Here is an 18,904-nt window from a genome sequence, read left to right as displayed (position 1 = left end):
TTAATTGATCCAAAATTGTGAAATGTTTTTGTTGAAGCAGACAAGGGGTCAAATGTAACATTTTCACATTAAAACCTGAAACTGCCTTATTCAGTGGTTTAAATATAACTGCAGATAATTTGCCAGTCGCATGTTAAACCTCTTTAACGACAAAGGATGAATTCAGCTGTAAAGTATTTCAATTATTATAAACAATGTTACATTTTCTGATGGTAGTGTTCTTTTTGTATAATATTTTGACATTTCTGGTGTCATATGTAATGACAAATACATAAATGTTTCTGTCTTCAGCTATTAAGATTTTTGTATCAACTAAGACCAGTCGCGGTGCCGGTGTTGAAGAGGCAGAGATGAACCGGAGATTTACCTTTGAAAAGATGAGCGCTGAAATCCACGAGATCATAAGAGTCTTACAGCTCACTACATGGGATGAAGACGCCTGGGCCAATAAGGTACAACCTGGTTTGCACAAATCAGAAGTTCTTAATTGTATACCCCTAACCCCAAAAACATACTAAAAATCCTCCCAAACCTGAATCAGAAAATCACTTTTGCTTTTGAGCGCCTGTTTGCACACACATAGCAACACACTCTATCCACACATCCCTCTGTTCTGCAGACTAAACAAAGAATCACTCTTTACTTTCTGTCTCCACTTTTTCTTTTGGCTCGTTAGTATAACTCTTGGTTTTTCTTTTTCTTTTCTTTCTTTACCTTTCTCCTCCATTCTTTTCCTCCCTGTAGAAGGTAAGCCTGTTTCTCTCCAGCTCTGCAGTTTCCAGCATGCATGTTTGTCTGTGAGAGAGTGGAGGAAGTATTTCCTTATGCTTAACTATGTATCTGTCATGCTTGGATTGAACAATAAGTGTGTCATGTGTTTTAATCCACTGACCGTTATATTGTCCCTTTGTGCATCTGTTTGTCTTTAATTGTCCATTTGAGTCAAATGGCTTGAAACAGATGACAATTATAAGCAAATATGCTTTTTAAGAAGAACTGCTTTAGAAATTAAACCTGTTTTTAGTCATGTTGTTTTCCTTCTTGTGCTGCTTATGTTTGTGTAACTGTGTGGTAGAGCTGTCAGTAGTACATAAAATGCAGATTAAGTCTCTCTGAAATGTTTATTTTTGGCACATGAGTTAGACATTGTGCCACAAGATCATTTACTGATAGAGTTGAGATTTGTTTCCCTAGTCTAACCTGTAACCCTGCATGTTTCTCTGCACACAGCTTTCAGACAATGATCTGTCTGTTTGTGTGCTTGTGTGTGTGTTTGCTGTTGACATACCCTGTGTATGAGTTGTGATTAGCACTTACTGTCAGTGTGTTCGGTAACAGCAGGCTCACTAGGACTCTTCCTCCACTCAGGTCATGAATTATAGAATAAGCTGCTTGGTGTCCAGACATATCCGTAATAGATGAGGTGTATTGAACATTTCCACTTAAGCGGTTCCGTCCCCTCTGAGTTCGAAAACAGATTTTTTTCTCTTTACCTAATATTTTGTGGTTAGCTATGAGATGGTTAGCCTCGCTTAAATATCTCCTTTAAATTGGTGTATTTAGCCAATCAAATGTCACGATGTATTAGGCCAATCAAATGACTGGAACCAATAAGCATGAGTGCAAATTATTGACCCTAATTATTCAAGATAGATAGTTTATTTTGTACTGCTTAAAGATCATTTGAGTTTTTTGGATTGCCAGGTAGACAGCCCACAATTAGACACAGTAGATACATTAAATTATTATTTATTTTTAGCACGATTATTGATACAAAATGTACAAATAAAAACGTCCAAAGTTATTCCTCGGAACACTTTATTTACAGTATCCCGTAATGTGAAGCTGTGTCTTGGTATGTTTTGACAGAGCTACTTTCCTCTCTCCCCTCAGGATATGGAGGCTTTGAAGAGATATTTGGCTTTGATTGAGTCAAAGATGGCACAAGCTAAAGGGTGGCTCAAAGACCCCCATGGACAACCAGGTAGCGGGACCTTTTCTGCTCTTTGCTACAAAACGTAATATATTTTATGTTTTTCAACAATGTGATCCATCCTGTGGTGTGTCGTTGTCCCCAGGAGACCCCGGTGAGGTCGCCCTGCGTGTGATTCTGGATGAAGCTGGCAAGGTGGGAGAGCTTTGTGCCGGAAAGGAGAGGAAAGATATACTGGCAACCAGTAAGGCTCTGGGACAAATGAGTGACCAGGTTGCAGATCTCCGAGCCAGGTAGTGTGTCATTAAAAGGGACTGTCAATTAAACTGTTATATTTATTTCCTTGTCTTCATGTCATTTTGCAACTTGTGTGTTTTTCCTTTATGACAGAGGACAGGGCCCGACCCCGGGGTGTGTGCAGCGTGCAGGCCAGTGCTCGCAGGGCTTGGACTTGTTATTCGGCAAAGTGGACAATGCTGCTCGTAGGCTGGAGGCTCTAATCAATGCCAAGCAGTCCATAGCCAGGAGGCTGGATGCTGCACAGGTCAGATTAAACAGCAACGGCACAGTAATCCATGCAATCCCTCCCTCCTCCCTGTATCCTATTAAGACTTTTTCTGTCCCATTTGTTCTATTTGATTTAGGGCTGTCCCAATATCAGTTTTTCATTACACAATATCTTCACTTAAATTTACCTTTAACTTTGTTTATTGTACATTTCGTCTCTTTTGTTGACAAATGTATTACAAAATAATGTGAGTGCATGAAGGTGGAGAAAAAGTCTGTAACCACAACTGTGCACAAAAAGAACACTCACCCTAATGGATAGTGAAAAAGGCAACCATATCACCTGATAAATAATCTCCCAACACATCTGTATCATATGTATATTATCATTTTGGTATCCATATTTCCTTTTTTTCCCCCTCAAAATTCAGTGTCAATATCATCAATACCTGTTAATCCTTAGCTTGTATGACATTTCTGTAAATAATTTAAGGTTGTAAGCTAGTGTGAGTCAGCTAAAGGCTACATATACAATGTTAGGCAAACCTTTCCCAGCCTTGAAGTTACAGATTTATGTTTCAATTTCCATCAGATTAGAACTAAGCCATATATTTACCTTTTTAGGCCTGGCTGGCTGATCCTAATGGCGGCCCTGAGGGGGAGGAGAAAATCAGAGCGCTACTCGCAGAAGCCAAACGCATCGCCGATCTCTGTGAAGACCCCAAAGAGAGGGACGACATCCTGCGCTCCATCAGCGAGATCGCAGGCCTCACCGCCAGACTGGTGGAGCTACGCAGACAGTACGATTTCCTTCTTCTGACACATGCACGACCAATGATGTGTTGTGACTCTATGTAATTTTTAGACCCTGTTTTTCTAGGTTTAAACAGCAACGTCATGTCATCAATAGATGGCATATTCTACCTGCCTGGAAAATCTGTTGTTGCCTGTCGACCATAGGCATCAGTCCTACATTAAGGTTTCTGTTTGAATATGTTGCGGGACAGATGGGTCTTTGGTATTTTGGTGGAGGGTTAGTTACAGTATCGGGGTCAAAACAAGGAAAATACAACTCAATTTAAGGTTGTGCCACATAATTTCCTATTCGAAATACAATTCAAATGCAGTCTGATGGCCAGGTCATTTGGTTTTTAACCGTTAATCGTAAGTTAGTTCCCTCACAGCGGGATGAGTCACCATTACAAATGTATTTTCTGTACTCCAGATCCACTGGCTGCTAGTATTGACCATACAAGGAAAACTGAGATAAACATGACAAGCAAATTAAATGAGCCAGCTGTTACCGAGATCAACACAACAGCTATGGATCTTGACTCTCAAAGGAGATAGATGTGGATCCACTAGTACGCTGACTAATAAACTGTAAAACTGGCCTTAGATCTGTCATTAATGAAACATTCACAATAAATTACTTGGAGCTGTTGTAGCAGAAATATAGACCTAGATCAGAATCTGTATGAACATTTTATCATCATTTCTAGTTACACTAATAGAAAATGTATGTTGACAAAAGGTGGCATCAACCTTTGACAGTATTTTCCTTTAAGGCGGTGTAAAACAGGGGTATGGTGCGACATTTGTCAGGTTTGAAGTCTGTATTTAAGGGGAGACACTACAGGTGAACAGCATAATAAATATTGCGGACCATGGGTGAGTTTCTTTCTGCTTGTCATAAAAAATACTTATTAAAGCCAAAGAGCCCAAACTGTTTTGAGCTGTAAAAAACAGTGTCATACCCTGTGGTGTCTCCCCGATGTATTTCTGTACCACATGGCTTTTACAAATGTAGGTTTTCCCTTTAATCGTCTCTATCTGTTACTCTCTCAGGGGTAAAGGGGACAGCCCAGAGGCCCGTGCATTGGCAAAGCAGATCGGAGCGGCGCTGCTGAACTTGCAGTCCAAAACCAACCGTGCTGTGGCCAACATGAGACCGGCCAAACCTGATGTCACCCTGGAGGGCAAGATGGAGCAGGCCCTCCGCTGGGTGAGCAACCCCGGAGTGGAAGACAGAGGAGTAGGTGAGTGGGGTTGGATGACGGCTCTAGGGAGGGCTGATTTAGTAGTTCAAAAATAAACGCTCCGACCTTCCATGCCTTTTGTCAGCCTGTGTGGATGATGGAAAGTGTGTGAAAGTGGTCAGCTCCCAGGACTCTGAACAGTTATGGGATCATGAAAGATGTGAAGTGTTTAAGGTCCATGAGGAGGACATACATTCTCACGTTTTCATCATTCAGCAGCCATTTTAAAACATTTCTAAATGTGGTACAGAAATGACTGTGTTGGTGATTGATGTCATTTCCTTAAATGCCCGCAGTGAGTCACTGAATGACTAACTTATTTAGTCATTTAGGAAGAATTGTGTTGCTTTTAACATTTTTGTTTGATGCCTGTTGCTGTGTCCCTGTTTCTTCATTTGCTTGTTTCCTATTTCCTCCCATGCTTCCCTATGGGAGCAGAGTGTGAGATACTACAGTGGAACACAGGTACCCGCCCACTATATGCTTGCTTAGAGGATATTACCACTATAACACTATAGATATTAATCACATCACATTCCTAGAAACTATGACAACTTGTCTAATACACAGAAGTCATTTCTCACCCCTTGTATTTTTAGAATTTATGAGACCATGTTAACAACATTTACGAAAACACTGTGCTTCCATTCAGAGATGGTTCATGTCTATATAAGGATGTGTAATGATTTGTATTAAAGACACTGGAGTGTATCCAGATGTGATGTGAGAATGACTTGTGTCCTGTGTCCCTCCCCAGGTCAGGCAGCGATCAGAGGGATGGTGGGTGAAGGAAAGAGGCTGGCAGGAGGCTTGATAGGCCCGTACCGGCAGGATATGATTGGACGCTGCGACAGAACAGAAGGTCTAATGACAAATTTGGCAGACATGGCTAGCAGGGGCGAGGCTGAGGCTCCGCATGCACGAGCTACTGCCGCACAACTGCAGGACAGCCTCAAGGTAGCTCAACGGTTCCACAAACACACACATTTACTACCACAGAGTATCAGTGCTCAAACCCACAGAAGTTATTTAGAAAATGAATGTACAAATGTAAAGTTACTAAATATACAAAATACGGGAATTGTGAGTTAAATGATGTAGAAGAAATATAGAATATTTACATTGAATGCTGCATCCATAGAAACATGGAGTAGTGTATACACGATGATGCAAGGATGTTCTGTGCTCAAAGTATTGGCTCAGAGCTCCACCTAGAGGACGGATTTAACACTTTGCTTCTACTAGGACCTGAGGCGGCACATGCAGGAGGTGATGACCCAGGAGGTATCGGACGTTTTCAGTGACACCACCACCCCTATCAAACTGCTGGCTGTGGCAGCAACCGCTCCCCCTGAGGCCCCTAACAGAGAGGAGGTCTGTAGCGTTAGAAAATCTGTGCTGTTAGGTGTGTAAAGAATACAAATCCAAAGAAAGATTATGGTTAGAGAATTCTAAAGCAATATGAATGTTTGTTGTAGGTTTTTGAAGAGCGTGCAGGGAACTTTGAGGCCCATGCAGGCCGTCTGGGGGCGACCGCAGAGAAGGCTGCTGCCGTGGGATCAGCCAATAAGAGTACAGTAGAGGGGATACATGCTGCTGTGAAACATGCCAGGGATCTCACACCACAGGTGCTATTTTTGTTTTTTCTGTCACTGATATGCACGATTGCAAACACTGGGCAAACCATGTTCAGTGTCTTTCCTACACTGTCTGACATGTTTGTTGATGTCCAGGTGACAACGGCTGCTGTGATCTTGTTGAAAAATCCTGGGAATAAAGCCGCATACGAGCACTTTGACACCATGAAGAATCAGTGGATTGACAATGTAGAGAAACTCACTGGTGAGGATTTTCTTAACATTTCTTGTGTTATTTAAATAATAAAAAGTGTTGATTCCAAAGTAAGTAAGTGGCAAGTATTAAATAAGGTTTATTTGTATAGCATTTTTCAAAGAACAGCATCTCAAATTTCTTCACAAAAAAAATAAAATAATAATACCTTAAAACAGTAAAACAAATATAACTTGGGTGTTTCCGTGCCCTCAGGTCTGGTTGACGAGGCCATCGACACCAAATCTCTGTTGGATGCTTCTGAGGAGGCTATAAAGAAAGACATCGACAAGTGCCGAGTTGCCATGGCGAATGTTCAGCCCCAAATGCTTGTTGCCGGGGCAACAAGCATAGCAAGACGAGCCAATCGGGTCCTGTTGGTGGCTAAGAGGGAAGTGGAAAACTCTGAGGATCCGCGGTTCAGAGACACGGTGAAAAACGCATCAGACATCCTCTCACACACCATCTCTCCCATGGTGATGGATGCTAAAGCCGTGGCTGGGAACATACAAGATAAAGGTACAGCCGTGCACTATGCAAACACATGTTCAAGATACTGTATTTCAGGCTTATTCACTATGCTGCACCTGTTCCTCCACAGCTCTGCAAAAGGCCTATTTGGACTCTTGTCTGAGGATCCTGGCTGCAGTCGGAAAAGTTAGAGAAGCCTTCCAACCTCAGGAGCCCGACTTCCCTCCGCCCCCACCTGACCTGGACCAGCTCCATGTAAGCACATTCAAACACACACATTTCCTTTCCTGCACAGTAAACCTTAAATGACACATAAAGTGTCATAGGGAAAGTGCATTATGTGTAAATACTAAATAGGTATGGACACAATAGGGAAAGTGCAATATTGATTTGTGAATGAATACAGTAGGGAAGGTGCAATATTTGATTTATGTATAAATAAAATAGGGAAAAGTGCAATATTTGATTTATGTATAAATACAATAGGGAAAAGTACAATATTTGATTATGTATGTACAATAGGGATATGTGCAATAGGGAAAGTGCTGTACCTGTATGTTTCTTGTTTGTTTCTTTGCCATGTGATATGTGATCTCTGTTCTGTATCTATGACTGATTGACCTGAATGTTTATTTTTATTTTATTATCTCGATGCCCAAGACAAATTTCTCCTAAGGGAGACAATAAAGCTCTATCTTATTTTATCTTATAACTTTCCAACACAATATGAACTAACCCTTTAAAACACCAAAGGGGCCTGCCGACCGCAGTCTACTGTCGGTAATACGCTGACTACGAAAAGTACTCGCATAACCCCTCTAGAGCTATCCCTTTAAACAGAGGGAAAAAGGCATTTTTCATCCTCTCTGGTAGTGACCTTGAACTGCCAGCTGCTCCAGTGGAGCTGCTCTGTGTCCTAGAGCAGGACACCCATTAGAGTGGGGAGCCTTCAGGTGTAATTGAAAATGGGAGGGTGGGTGTTACCCAGTGTATACTCACTAATATTTTCCTGGAAAATTACATACATTATATAATATTTACTATAGTAGAGAAATTCTTTCAATTTAAATGTTTAACCGGTTACTCAGGGGCTTTCATTTTGAAATAAGAAATGGTCTATATCTCATTATGGTTAGTGTGAAAATAATTTAAACATTTTAAGCAATCAGATGTATTGTAGAAAAGATAATGTTAGGACAAACATTAAAGACAAGGAGCTTATAGCAACTGCATTTAAATGTGATAAGAGTTCAAACAGGCCCGAAACGTTAACCAGATGTTATGTGTAAACCTTTCTTCTTCATTGGTACAACCACTGCATGTTGCAAATGTCACTTTTTCATTTGTTCACAAACTACATCTAATCGACAACATACAGTGTGTGTGACAACCAAAAATATCAATATCATTTTTTCCCAGGTGAGTGATGAGCAGGCGCCACCTAAGCCGCCCTTGCCAGAGGGCGAAGTGCCCCCCCCTCGGCCCCCGCCTCCGGAGGAGAAGGACGAGGAGTTCCCAGAGCAAAAGGTTGGGGAGGTGCTCAGCGAGCCCATGATGGTGGCCGCCCGGCAGCTGCACGACGAGGCCCGCAAGTGGTCCAGCAAGGTCAGTTCACATAAACATGGATCAAAGTTAACACATCCACTCCATCAAACATGTCTAATTTCTTACATACAGTTCTTGGTAAAATACACCAGCTGGTTCATAATATCCCTGTGTCATGTTAGTAGGAATGACTGAAGTGGTTTCACTTTTTTTCTGTGTTGGCTATAATACACTTGGTGCCATTTCATAATCTGTAAATATCCTGAAATCAAGTTTTTCCTGGAACTTTGAGTTTTCATGCTGAAATGTGGAGATTAATGACCCGATTCCAACTTCAGAGGGATAACTGGAAGCTCTCATCCGCTCATGCTTGTAAAAAACTTACATGAACAAAGTATATAGGAAAAACAGTAATTTGGAGGAAACAATCCAGGCAAGTCATAACAAGAACACTGTATTTGCAGTAGACTTTGTATTCTTTCTCCTATCACTGTTGGTGTATGTCCTGTATGTGTGTGTCGAGTATTTTGCATGGAAGAACTGTGTAACAATGAATCTGTAAAAATAACTATTCATTATTCAGGAATAACGCCCTCTTGCTGCCTTTGTAAAGCTCATCACTCTTTTCCCCTTTATAGTTGACCGTTTTTCCATAATAATCTATGCATCAGAGGTGTCTTTGGAAACCGGGCACAAAGGATCTCTTACCTTTCGTGGCATTGGGTCACACTAAGCACATTCCCAGCACACTGCTAGCCTCATAGATACATTAGAATGCAAAGCACTGGTTTGGGCTACAGTGAGATCTTGTTTTATTAAGCAAATGCTCAGTAAGGCATGTCATCCATCTGCTACCTGCCCACACCATCTACTCTTTCATATGTTTTGCCCCATCTTTGCTTGCGCGTGCAGTTTCACCCCACCACTCCCCCCTTCTCCACAGTGCTTGTATTCGCCCCTCCTCCCTCCTGTAAATCCTGTCCTCTGTTCTTCCATTCCGTGCCTCCATACTGTACTAAATGCCTCCTTCTCCCATGCTTCATTCCCTCCTGCCATCCCTGGCTTTCTCCCTTTTCTCCACATTCCTCCTTTTATTTTCCTCCTCATCCCCCCTTTCTTTGTGTCCCTACCTTTCCTTCCCATCCCAATTGATCCTCTACCCACAACCAACAACCCACCCCCCTCCACTCCACCCAGCCTGTGGAGGAGGAGGCAGTAGAGGAGAGAGAGGTTTATGATGAAGATGAGTTTACTGATGGTGAGGATGACTATGAGCCAGAACTGCTGATGATGCCCTCCAACCAGCCTGTCAATCAACCCATGCTGGCAGCTGCCCAGGCTCTCCACCAGATGGCGCGCAAGTGGTCCAGCAAGGTCTGCGCACGCACATGCACATGAGTGCACATCATAGGTGCACACACAACCAGACAGGGTCAGGCAGTGTTTGGAAATAGAGCGCTGCAAAGATGATACACAGGAAGTTTGCATGATGCTGGTTTTCTCATAAAAAAGCCAATTGGATTTTGTATCATTGCAGAAACTAAGCTCTGTACAGCACTATATGGTTCCTAATATTTTGCGCTGCTGGGATCCATACAGCTGTTTGACCACCAACACACACACATCTACGCATGCGTACAGAAAAGTGATCCACACATCCGCGCTTTGCAGGATAAAGTAACACTGGAGAAGCTGATAAGTGTGCAAATACTGAGCACTGAATCATGGAAATGCATCGCACTCAGACATGGTTTTCACACTTATGCTGACACTACGCTAAGGTTGCACTAAAGGTTACGGATTGTTTGAATGGCAAGTTTGTTTGTTGCACCACCTGGATACATTTGCCACTGGCTTCACAAGTCCATCTCTTATGGTCACTCAATGTCTTGCCAACCTGTGAGGCCAAGGATGACAGTTTCCCAAAGAATTCTGGGTGATGTAGTTTTGACATTAGACTGCCTGCTTGCCTGGTATAAACACTTGCTTCTGCTTCTTAGTATCAGCGTGCGTAGTGCGTACTGATGGCTACAACACTGTGAACATCACCTAATATGTACTTACCTAGTCACAATGGCTGTGATGTGAGGACCTCAACACTGTTTCCCTTCACTATGGATACAAATGTGTCAATAACCTTCTTTCATTAAGGTTAAAATATACGTGGTAACTTGCACTGACACTGCATGCAGCTTTCTTCTTGTAACTATTGTGGCTGTTTTGCATTTGTAGTTGAAATGAATTCCTACAAAGCACCAGGATTATTATTTTCTGTATCCTACATTATGATAATCACAAACATTTTGAAAAGTTCCCTTTGCATTCCCACTATTTAACCAAAGCCATGCTCCTCTCCTATATATTTCTCACAGTTCTTACTGCTTCCTCCTCTACCCCCTACTCCTCTACCTCTCTTCAGGGTAACGACATCATCGGTGCAGCCAAGCGGATGGCTCTGCTAATGGCAGAAATGTCTCGGCTGGTGCGTGGTGGAAGTGGGAACAAACGAGCGCTGATTCAGTGTGCTAAGGACATCGCCAAGGCGTCCGATGAGGTGACGAGACTGGCTAAGGAAGTGGCCAAGCAGTGCACTGACAGACGCATCAGAACCAACCTGCTGCAGGTGAGTACACTCATACACATAGACGGATTGCAAGACAATGGGCACCTGGGAACCGACATACATGGCCCCACGTATCCCAAACAAGAACAAGACACAGATGTCATGTCTTTGTGGTTGTTAAGATCCTTTTTCTTGTGATTATTTTGCATCTCTTTGTGGTAGGTAGTGTCTCTTATAGTGACATTTTGTAGGTGAATGTGGACAATTCAAGCCCCTCCGCCTTTGTGTGTAGGCCCATTAGTTATCTATCTATGCACAGACAGATATAAAAACGTTTAATTTGCATGTTTTTCTCCTTTCAAAGGTGTGTGAACGAATCCCTACCATCAGCACTCAGCTGAAGATCCTCTCTACTGTCAAAGCCACCATGCTGGGACGAACAAACATTAGTGAAGATGAGTCAGAGCAGGTAAACTCCATACATTTCACACAATATGGAGTGCCACTTCAATACCAGCACTCTCTCTGTCCCAAGTCTGTTAATGCTAAATATAAAGCACTCATGATGCATGGGGCCAATTTCAGACCCATATATATTTTATTCCTGGATTATAAATGCATAGTAGAGGTTAGAAAGTGGTAGAAAACACTTATATACATGTACCTAAGCACAGTACAGAAATAATTGTACTTACTTTGCACCACTGCTGAATACTTCCTCTTGATGTCCTTTCTTCATTTTGTCTGTTGTCATTTCATCACCGTCTGCTTCAATTCCAAATGTATTCTTGTCCAGGCCACAGACATGTTGGTGCACAACGCACAGAATCTGATGCAGTCGGTGAAGGAGACGGTCAGAGAAGCAGAAGCAGCCTCCATCAAGATCCGCACAGATTCAGGATGCACACTTCGCTGGGTGCGCAAGACCCCCTGGTACCAATAATCCAACCTGCTCACTGAAACTGTCAAACTTAGCTCTGATAGCACACCTCGGGTAAAGGTAGCAATACTCATCATGAGTAAACGTGCACTTATTCAAAGAGGAAACTGATGATAGGTACCATGCAGGTTTATTAAATCGAGTTCAGCTTTGCTCTCCAGCTCTCTTTATCTGTAACTGTGGAATCACGTAGGCTTATCTGTGACAGTTTATAATATATATTTTTGGTATGTTGTGTTACAAGAGTAGGTATATATTTTTTGCATGGACATTTTTCTATTTTCTAAAGGCAAATTATGACATTTAAGATACTGATCTACTAGAAGACATTTACTTTTAATTCAGTTCTTTCAGTGAGAGTTTCTTATTGTCTATTGTACATACAGTCATTATTTGTTTAATGGACACTCAGCTAGGAGCTTTAAACACTGAGTTTGACTCTAAAGTGTGGAGTCTTGTGTTGGCCGCTGAGCTCTCCTCTCTTCATGTTTACGTTAATAACACTGTTGTTAACTCAAGAATAATTCAAAGGGGAAACATCATCACTGCTGTCCGGTAATTTTTATACTTGAAGAACTAAAAAGGTCTTCTGGATTAAATTGTTCGGACTTATAGGCAAATGATACAGTTTCGAAAAATGATTGTATATTTAAAAAAATGTATGGTTGTCAATAACTAATGTTGATTACAGGAAGGTTTGTGCTCAGTTGATAAGAGGTTTTCACATGATATTTGCTGCATGAATGTCAGTAAGGGGAAGGAAGAGGTGAGTTGAGATGTTTTTAATGTGTGTTTGAGTTCTTTGTTTAACCTTTATTCAACTTTAACAGTGAATAATGCCAAAGGATTTGTTTTACATGACTGTAAACTTCATATAATCTATTACAATTCAGGTTCTTGCAAATATCAAAACAGAACTTTTTCTTCTGAGGTACTTTTTGAGGTCTGTTATTTTTTCTTAGCAAAAGAAAAAGAGTATTTTCTTTTTTTTTTAAACAAATTGTGGTGCTTTGTTACTTTACTCTCTCTGTAACAGTTGAACTGTTTGGGTAGTTTATTCGAAATTCAAATATCAATACAAGTCATTTTAAAAGCCATCAACCTCCTGCATTTAGATTTCCACTCTCCATGTATGAGCTCAGTAGTCCCATCCTAAATGCTCTGAAGCATAATCTTCACACAGACTTAACCCCGGTGGTTTAAGAACAAAAAACGTTATATTTGATTATCAGGCAGTGATGCCAGTGTTTTTTATTTGTTGTAGGTTTTTGTCTGGAATAATTACACAGCAGACTATTGATTTATGATTGGTAACTCAATATTAAACGCAATCTGATTAATGAATACATACATTTCATTTGCAACAGTCATTCATCAAGTTTTATTGCACACTTTTACAATGGCTGGGTAAATTCAACTATTACATGAAGAATCTGTATGCGTGTGTATGAGTGAAGCCTCTTCACTTTATCAGTATTAGTAAGCCGCCCCCGTGATGGTTAGTCAGGGCTCTACATGTTAACCACATTTTCCTCTTTATTTGGTGCTACTGAGCATGTAGCAGTCACTGATTCACAACGGGGTGAACTTCTGTGTGTACCTGATGTCTTTACACCCTGAATGTACTCTGATAGCTTGTCGCCCTGCCAACACATCTGCTGTGCCTTGGAAGAATAAAAGACTAATAATGATTAATGGAGTCTGCCTCTAAATTCCCCTTCTGTAAGTTACTCATACCAGAATATAAAATGAGTTGTGAGTGTTGTGCGGTAGAAAGATTTGAGAAGCCGTTCAGTTCAGGTATGGAAGCCCATAAAGGAATTTGTTCAAATGACAGTGTAAACTTGAAAATGAAAATGTAATTCCACAAAATAAGGATCATTTCCGCCATATGTACATGCCCTTTGAAGCCAGGAGAAAATGGAAAAGCTGTTTAGGATGAATTGGAATTGACTAAGAATGCAGTATTTAATTAATTGGAGATTCCTCATTATTACTCAAAAAGCACACGTAAACAATAACTATGGTTAAATGAAACGTTCTTTCCAATTTACATCGTAAACTTAACCTTCCCAAATGCAGTCTATCATCATGCCAACAGCTCTGTGACACTGTTCCAAGGGACACAGATGCTTTAAGTAAGCTAAATGCTACCATCCCTATGCTAACAGTTTACAATTAGTGTGTTAGCATGCTAGCATTTGCGAATTATCCCTAAACAGACTGCAAAGCTGATAAAGTCATTATTTTAGTAAACCAAAACTAGCCATACTGTGGATATGGCTAAAAGAGCACACATGAACACATCATTTTAAAGCTTTTTAAGAAATAGTATACACTGAAATACAGATTCAACTTCATACAGGAGCTTTGAGAAGTATTTTTCACGAGGACACTTGATTGTGCAAATCTTGTGCGAAATAAAGAAGTTGCATACAGGATTAAGTGAGGATTTCTTTCAGGTTTACTGAATCACTAGCTTGTATGCACTGTAGCCCATGCAGATATAGTTGTACTCAATAAGTCAAATGTACCTTAGATATAAAGATATATATTTTGTAATGTACTTTCCCTTAGGGTCTGAGATATGCAGTTTGTGCTGTGACGTAGCACCTTAACCTACCTTACAAGGCCACATTAAAGAGTGAATGTGTGCAAACATACCTGCTTTAAAGACACACTGCAGTGACTCAGAACGTAGATATAATAGATTTTTCAAAAAATAAACATTGATGTATAAAACGTTCTACCTTTATATAATGTAAAAAGGTTTTTAAAGGCATGGCAGCTTACTCTCAGGCAACATGTGTGTACGATTGTATAGGTGTGTTGGTTTAGTGAGGAGCAAGGTGGTGCTTACGAGTGTCCCTTTTCAAATTCCCCATTGGCAACACTCACTTAATCTCTGTATAAGATAGCACTTCAAAACGGTCACATTATTAAGGCTTCCCTTACAGGCCGAATATACCATAAAGTTGTATATATGTAACGCCAGACACATAATAAATAACTGTTCTTAATACAAATGAGTCAGAGGATAAGACATTTTAGAGAGCTGATAAACTTGCCCCCTATTTGGCACATTGAATTGTTGACCTCTGACCCTGACAGTCATTACTCAGGTCCGCACCTGGAAGTTTCCCGCTTTAGTCAGGTATTTGACGCCTTTAAACGGTTTGTACTTCTCTCCATTCATTTCAAGACGGCTCACCTTAAGGCCTGTACAGAGAGGAGAGAAGTATAGTGAGCAATGAGGAATCTTGGCCTCAATAAAAAAATAAGAGGTCTGTTTACCTGATATGGCCAACTGTTGAATCTTCAGGTCAATGTTGAGTGAGGGGTTGTCTTCAGGTTTTGGGGCCCCCGACTGCAGACTCAGACTACCTCGCAAGTTGGGAAGCTTCTGGGGGTTCAGTTTTCCAATGTCCCAAACCAACACCTAATAAAACACAGACATACTCTTAGAAAGGACGATGAAAAGATTTTATTTTTGTCATCAGTTCTTTTTTCTCCACAACACCACCAGTTCTGATCCGACTGATCCCTCACACAACTTGTAAATAATAAATTGAGGGTCATTTATATAGCAGTACTGTATACAGCTTTCATAACACACACATTTTTGCTAAAAGCTTATGAACCTTACATTGGCAAATTTCTATTCTTATATTTGATAAGGTATTCAAGAAAAACAAATTATTTGTAAAAATTCAAGGTAACATGGGGGTAGCAATTCGTACACCTATGATCATTTAAGTTTTTCTTAAGGGTGGCCTTGTAAATACTTGGTTACCTTGGTAGCGAGGTCGTAGCTGTAGTTTCCCTGTGTGGCTGTGAGGTTGGCACTGAGCACAGCTTTAGGCATGTGGATGGTGACCATCAGCGCCTCCACTGTCTTCCCCATGGTCTGCTTGGGTCCTACTGTGATTTCCAGGCGGCCACAAGGTCCCGTCTCAAAGAAGCAGATGTTTTGCTTCACGTACACCGGAATGGTCACGAGGCTGAGGAAGGACACAGACAGAATTGACCATGATTACAATAAACAGCCAAGCTCAGCAGGCAGGCAGCAACTAGCTTGTGTTTACGACTAAACACGTTAACAATGTCGATTTTAAATCTTTATTGTGGAACATAAACTAGAGTTTTTCTCCACTTCTACCCAAAGAAATAGCAGGACAAAGACTGTATTGTTGAGTTACAGAAAACATATTTACACAGGTACTTTTTAAGACATGCATGTGTGTCTGTGTCTGTGCTTACTTTTGAGAGCTCACATGATAGTTCATGAGTGTGAAGTTCCCATCAGGCGGGATGAAGGAGAGGGCCCGCTCCGACTCCCAACGCTTAAACCTCACACACGGGTGGAAACTCACGTCATCGAGAAGAGATGGATTCTGTCATCAAAAATGTCAACAATGGCAGGTGAATTTTCCACTCACACAAGTAGACCACATAAGCACAACAAAGAGCTGAAAGCAAAGAACACACCATAAAGGTCATAGACAGATCAGGCATCCCAGTGAGACGCACGGAGGCTTCAATTACTCCCTGGATCTCGGCAAACACTGTCGTTCCTGAAATATTGAAGAAGATGCAAGCATGTTTGAAGTAAGGATGCGCCCATTTGATATTAGCCAAAATCGTAAAAAAAAAGTACAACTTGATGTGGTAGAGTGGGTATAGGCTACAATGAGTATTCAGTTATATTCAGTATTTTACACCGAAACCTATTTAGAAAAATCAGATCTAAACTTTGTTTGATCATTTTGATGTTTGAAAAGTCCTGACCAATAAGAAATGCTGCAAAGAGATCTGTGTGTGAAAATTCCTAAATCAAAAGCAGCAGCAATATTGCCAAGCTTAGTCATTATATGATTTTGTATTTCTTCTTTTAGTGGAAAACAATGAGTTCACAGTTTGAGCATAATGAGGTTAAGCATAAGGTTAAGCAAGCTGCAGCTATAATTACGAGATGTATTAATAACAGCCTAGTTGTTTGAGAGAGGGGAACAATGTAACTTCTAACTGGTGCTTTATCTGTGGTGATCCAACGAGAGCTTGTTTGTACCTGATTTGTCCACAATGGCATCTATTTCCTCTATTACGTCAAAATATGCCTCATTATTGGTGTATTTAACACCAGCTCGCCTCCAGGGGATACTGGACAATTGACCTGTTGGTAGTTTATCTCCGACATTACTGCTTCCTGGAAAACAAAACCAAAAAAAACAGAAATGTACACATAGATAATTAGACAGAGCGTATTATGGCTTAGCCTTTATAACAGAGTTAGGTGTCCTCTGTTTACCTGTGAGTGTATTGACCACTGATCGCAAGATGGTGGGAGGCCTGATCATCTCTTTGAGGACGTTGGACTCTGTTGCGAGGGGGAAGCCGTTGTCCAGCATCTCCTCCAACAGCTCGTACAAGGTCACTACATTGTCGTTGATTAGACTTTCAGTGCACTCTCCAAAGTAGTCCTGTCAATAAAAATACCTGTTAAACTAAAGCACACAATAGACAGCCATGGGATGATATGAAAATGCAGTGTCTCCATCATTCTGGCCAACACAACTTTGATTCACAATATTAAAATAAAGTATGCTTAAAACTCTTACAATGGTATTAAAACATACTACAAATGACCTTCATTTTGAATCACAAATAGCAAATAGATTTTTTTAGTAGTAGTTTTTAGTCGTCGTTAGTAGTCGTTTTCTTTTAATGAATAATAATATGATGGATAAGGTTATAGTCAAACACGATGTCCCCATAGCCCTGCATGATTGATTTATAGATAAGTAAATCAATCAATAATCAATGCATAAAGAGTTTAATCACACCTGAATTGTGTCTGCCACTCTGTGCAGGAACTCAATGACAAACAGCGGAGGGACTTCAGTCTGGACGACAGACAGGAAGAAGAGCTTGTCTCTGTAAATGGAGATGAGGTAGTGGTGTGGGGTCTGCAGCACGGGGGGAACATTCTCCGGTTCAACTGCCTTCTCCTTTGCCTCGAAGAAGTAATCACACACACTCCTGCTGATGACACTCTTCCAGTGTTTCTCCAGGAAGATGTCTCCCGCGTGATTAATCAGGAACAGACTGTGGATCATCTCAGCTGAAACAATGACATGGTTGTTGTTTAGTAGAGGTCTGTTTTATTGAGTGGAACATAGATTCAGGATAACTTTTATTGACCAAGTATGAATGCACATACAAGGAATCTGTCCTCAATGTTATTACACAGAGACAGTTATCGGGAAGACTAGACAAGACTGTTAAGTACAAGTTTGTGAGAAAAATAGGTGTTTATAGAACATACAAGATGCACTATTGACCAACAATAGAAAACATATAACTTTTCTGAAACTTTAAACAATACAAATGGTGAAAAGGTTACTGAATAGATTGCCTCGACTGTTATTTCAGTATGGCACGAGTCCATATAGTGTAAACACAGCTAATATGTTAAATGATATATATTTATACTTTTTTTTTTTTTAAGGGTGCATCAAAAAAAGACAATACATAATAGAAGATCAAATCAGCAGTTTTACCCAAATGTTCTTTGTCAAATATTTGATTGTGCCCAAATCAAAACAGTGCAAATGTACGTGTGACGCAGTGTCTTTTGTTGTCAACATTTACCTACTGTCATACTATTTAACTAACTTAAACCTCAGGTAACTTCCCCAGCTGGTTAGCAAACAGACATTGTCAACTTCGAGATTTTAACCATCTGTTTGTTTACCAAAAACAATGAAATAATCGTGAGGGTTAGAGGACTAGCAGCGACATAGCAGTATTAAACAGAGCATAATGTGTACAAAGTTTGAGATTGTTGGAAGTTTTACCTGCTAACTCCGGTGCCAAAGATATCAGTCAGTTGGTGCCAGGACGGCAGACTGGGTGAGCAGTCGAGGAGACGCCTGCAGATCTATGCACACGTTAACACAACTCAGTCACAAGTTCATATCAATAAACTACATGATAAAGATTCAAACACTATAAGCCAAGAAATACAATTAATGCCGGCTAGTTTAATTTGAGATAAACTCCTTTGTCGACCTGAT

The 18,904-nt window shown here is 40.7% G+C and overlaps 2 protein-coding genes across 6 annotated transcripts in view; one reads left to right on the top strand and one right to left on the bottom strand.

Annotated features, from left to right (window-relative positions):
- LOC307044911 (vinculin-like) overlaps positions 1-13,523 on the top strand; it is a 23,294-nt gene extending 9,771 nt beyond the window's left edge. For both annotated transcript variants that reach the window (XM_079690347.1, XM_079690348.1), the window contains 17 exons: positions 292-452; positions 1,894-1,984; positions 2,079-2,226; positions 2,324-2,477; positions 3,065-3,240; positions 4,289-4,479; positions 5,237-5,436; positions 5,725-5,853; positions 5,958-6,107; positions 6,213-6,321; positions 6,526-6,828; positions 6,911-7,035; positions 8,200-8,385; positions 9,523-9,699; positions 10,745-10,948; positions 11,253-11,357; positions 11,685-13,523. In XM_079690347.1, coding sequence (XP_079546473.1) covers positions 292-452; positions 1,894-1,984; positions 2,079-2,226; positions 2,324-2,477; positions 3,065-3,240; positions 4,289-4,479; positions 5,237-5,436; positions 5,725-5,853; positions 5,958-6,107; positions 6,213-6,321; positions 6,526-6,828; positions 6,911-7,035; positions 8,200-8,385; positions 9,523-9,699; positions 10,745-10,948; positions 11,253-11,357; positions 11,685-11,831 — 2,756 coding nt within the window. In that variant the 3' untranslated portion in view covers positions 11,832-13,523. The remainder of the gene's footprint in view (positions 1-291; positions 453-1,893; positions 1,985-2,078; positions 2,227-2,323; positions 2,478-3,064; positions 3,241-4,288; positions 4,480-5,236; positions 5,437-5,724; positions 5,854-5,957; positions 6,108-6,212; positions 6,322-6,525; positions 6,829-6,910; positions 7,036-8,199; positions 8,386-9,522; positions 9,700-10,744; positions 10,949-11,252; positions 11,358-11,684) is intronic.
- LOC307044915 (AP-3 complex subunit mu-1-like) lies at positions 12,100-18,904 on the bottom strand. Of its 4 annotated transcripts, none has more exons than XM_079690353.1 (9): positions 18,686-18,904; positions 17,672-17,949; positions 17,137-17,308; positions 16,897-17,034; positions 16,317-16,402; positions 16,089-16,222; positions 15,622-15,829; positions 15,123-15,267; positions 12,100-15,047 (listed from the first exon to the last, which is right to left on the bottom strand). In XM_079690353.1, exons 2-9 carry the CDS (start codon positions 17,942-17,944, stop codon positions 14,947-14,949), a joined length of 1,257 nt encoding a protein of 418 aa, XP_079546479.1. In that variant the 5' UTR covers positions 17,945-17,949; positions 18,686-18,904; the 3' UTR covers positions 12,100-14,946. The 4 variants fall into 4 exon arrangements, with proteins under 4 accessions (XP_079546479.1, XP_079546481.1, XP_079546478.1 ...); XM_079690355.1 differs by lacking the exon at positions 18,686-18,904 and adding an exon at positions 18,583-18,662; XM_079690352.1 differs by lacking the exon at positions 18,686-18,904 and adding an exon at positions 18,480-18,606.

The sequence above is a fragment of the Notothenia rossii genome (genome assembly GCF_949606895.1).
Source record: "Notothenia rossii genome assembly, chromosome: 6".
In the NCBI taxonomy this organism is placed as follows: Eukaryota; Metazoa; Chordata; class Actinopteri; order Perciformes; family Nototheniidae; genus Notothenia; species Notothenia rossii.
This window is presented reverse-complemented; position numbering and strand designations above follow the sequence as displayed.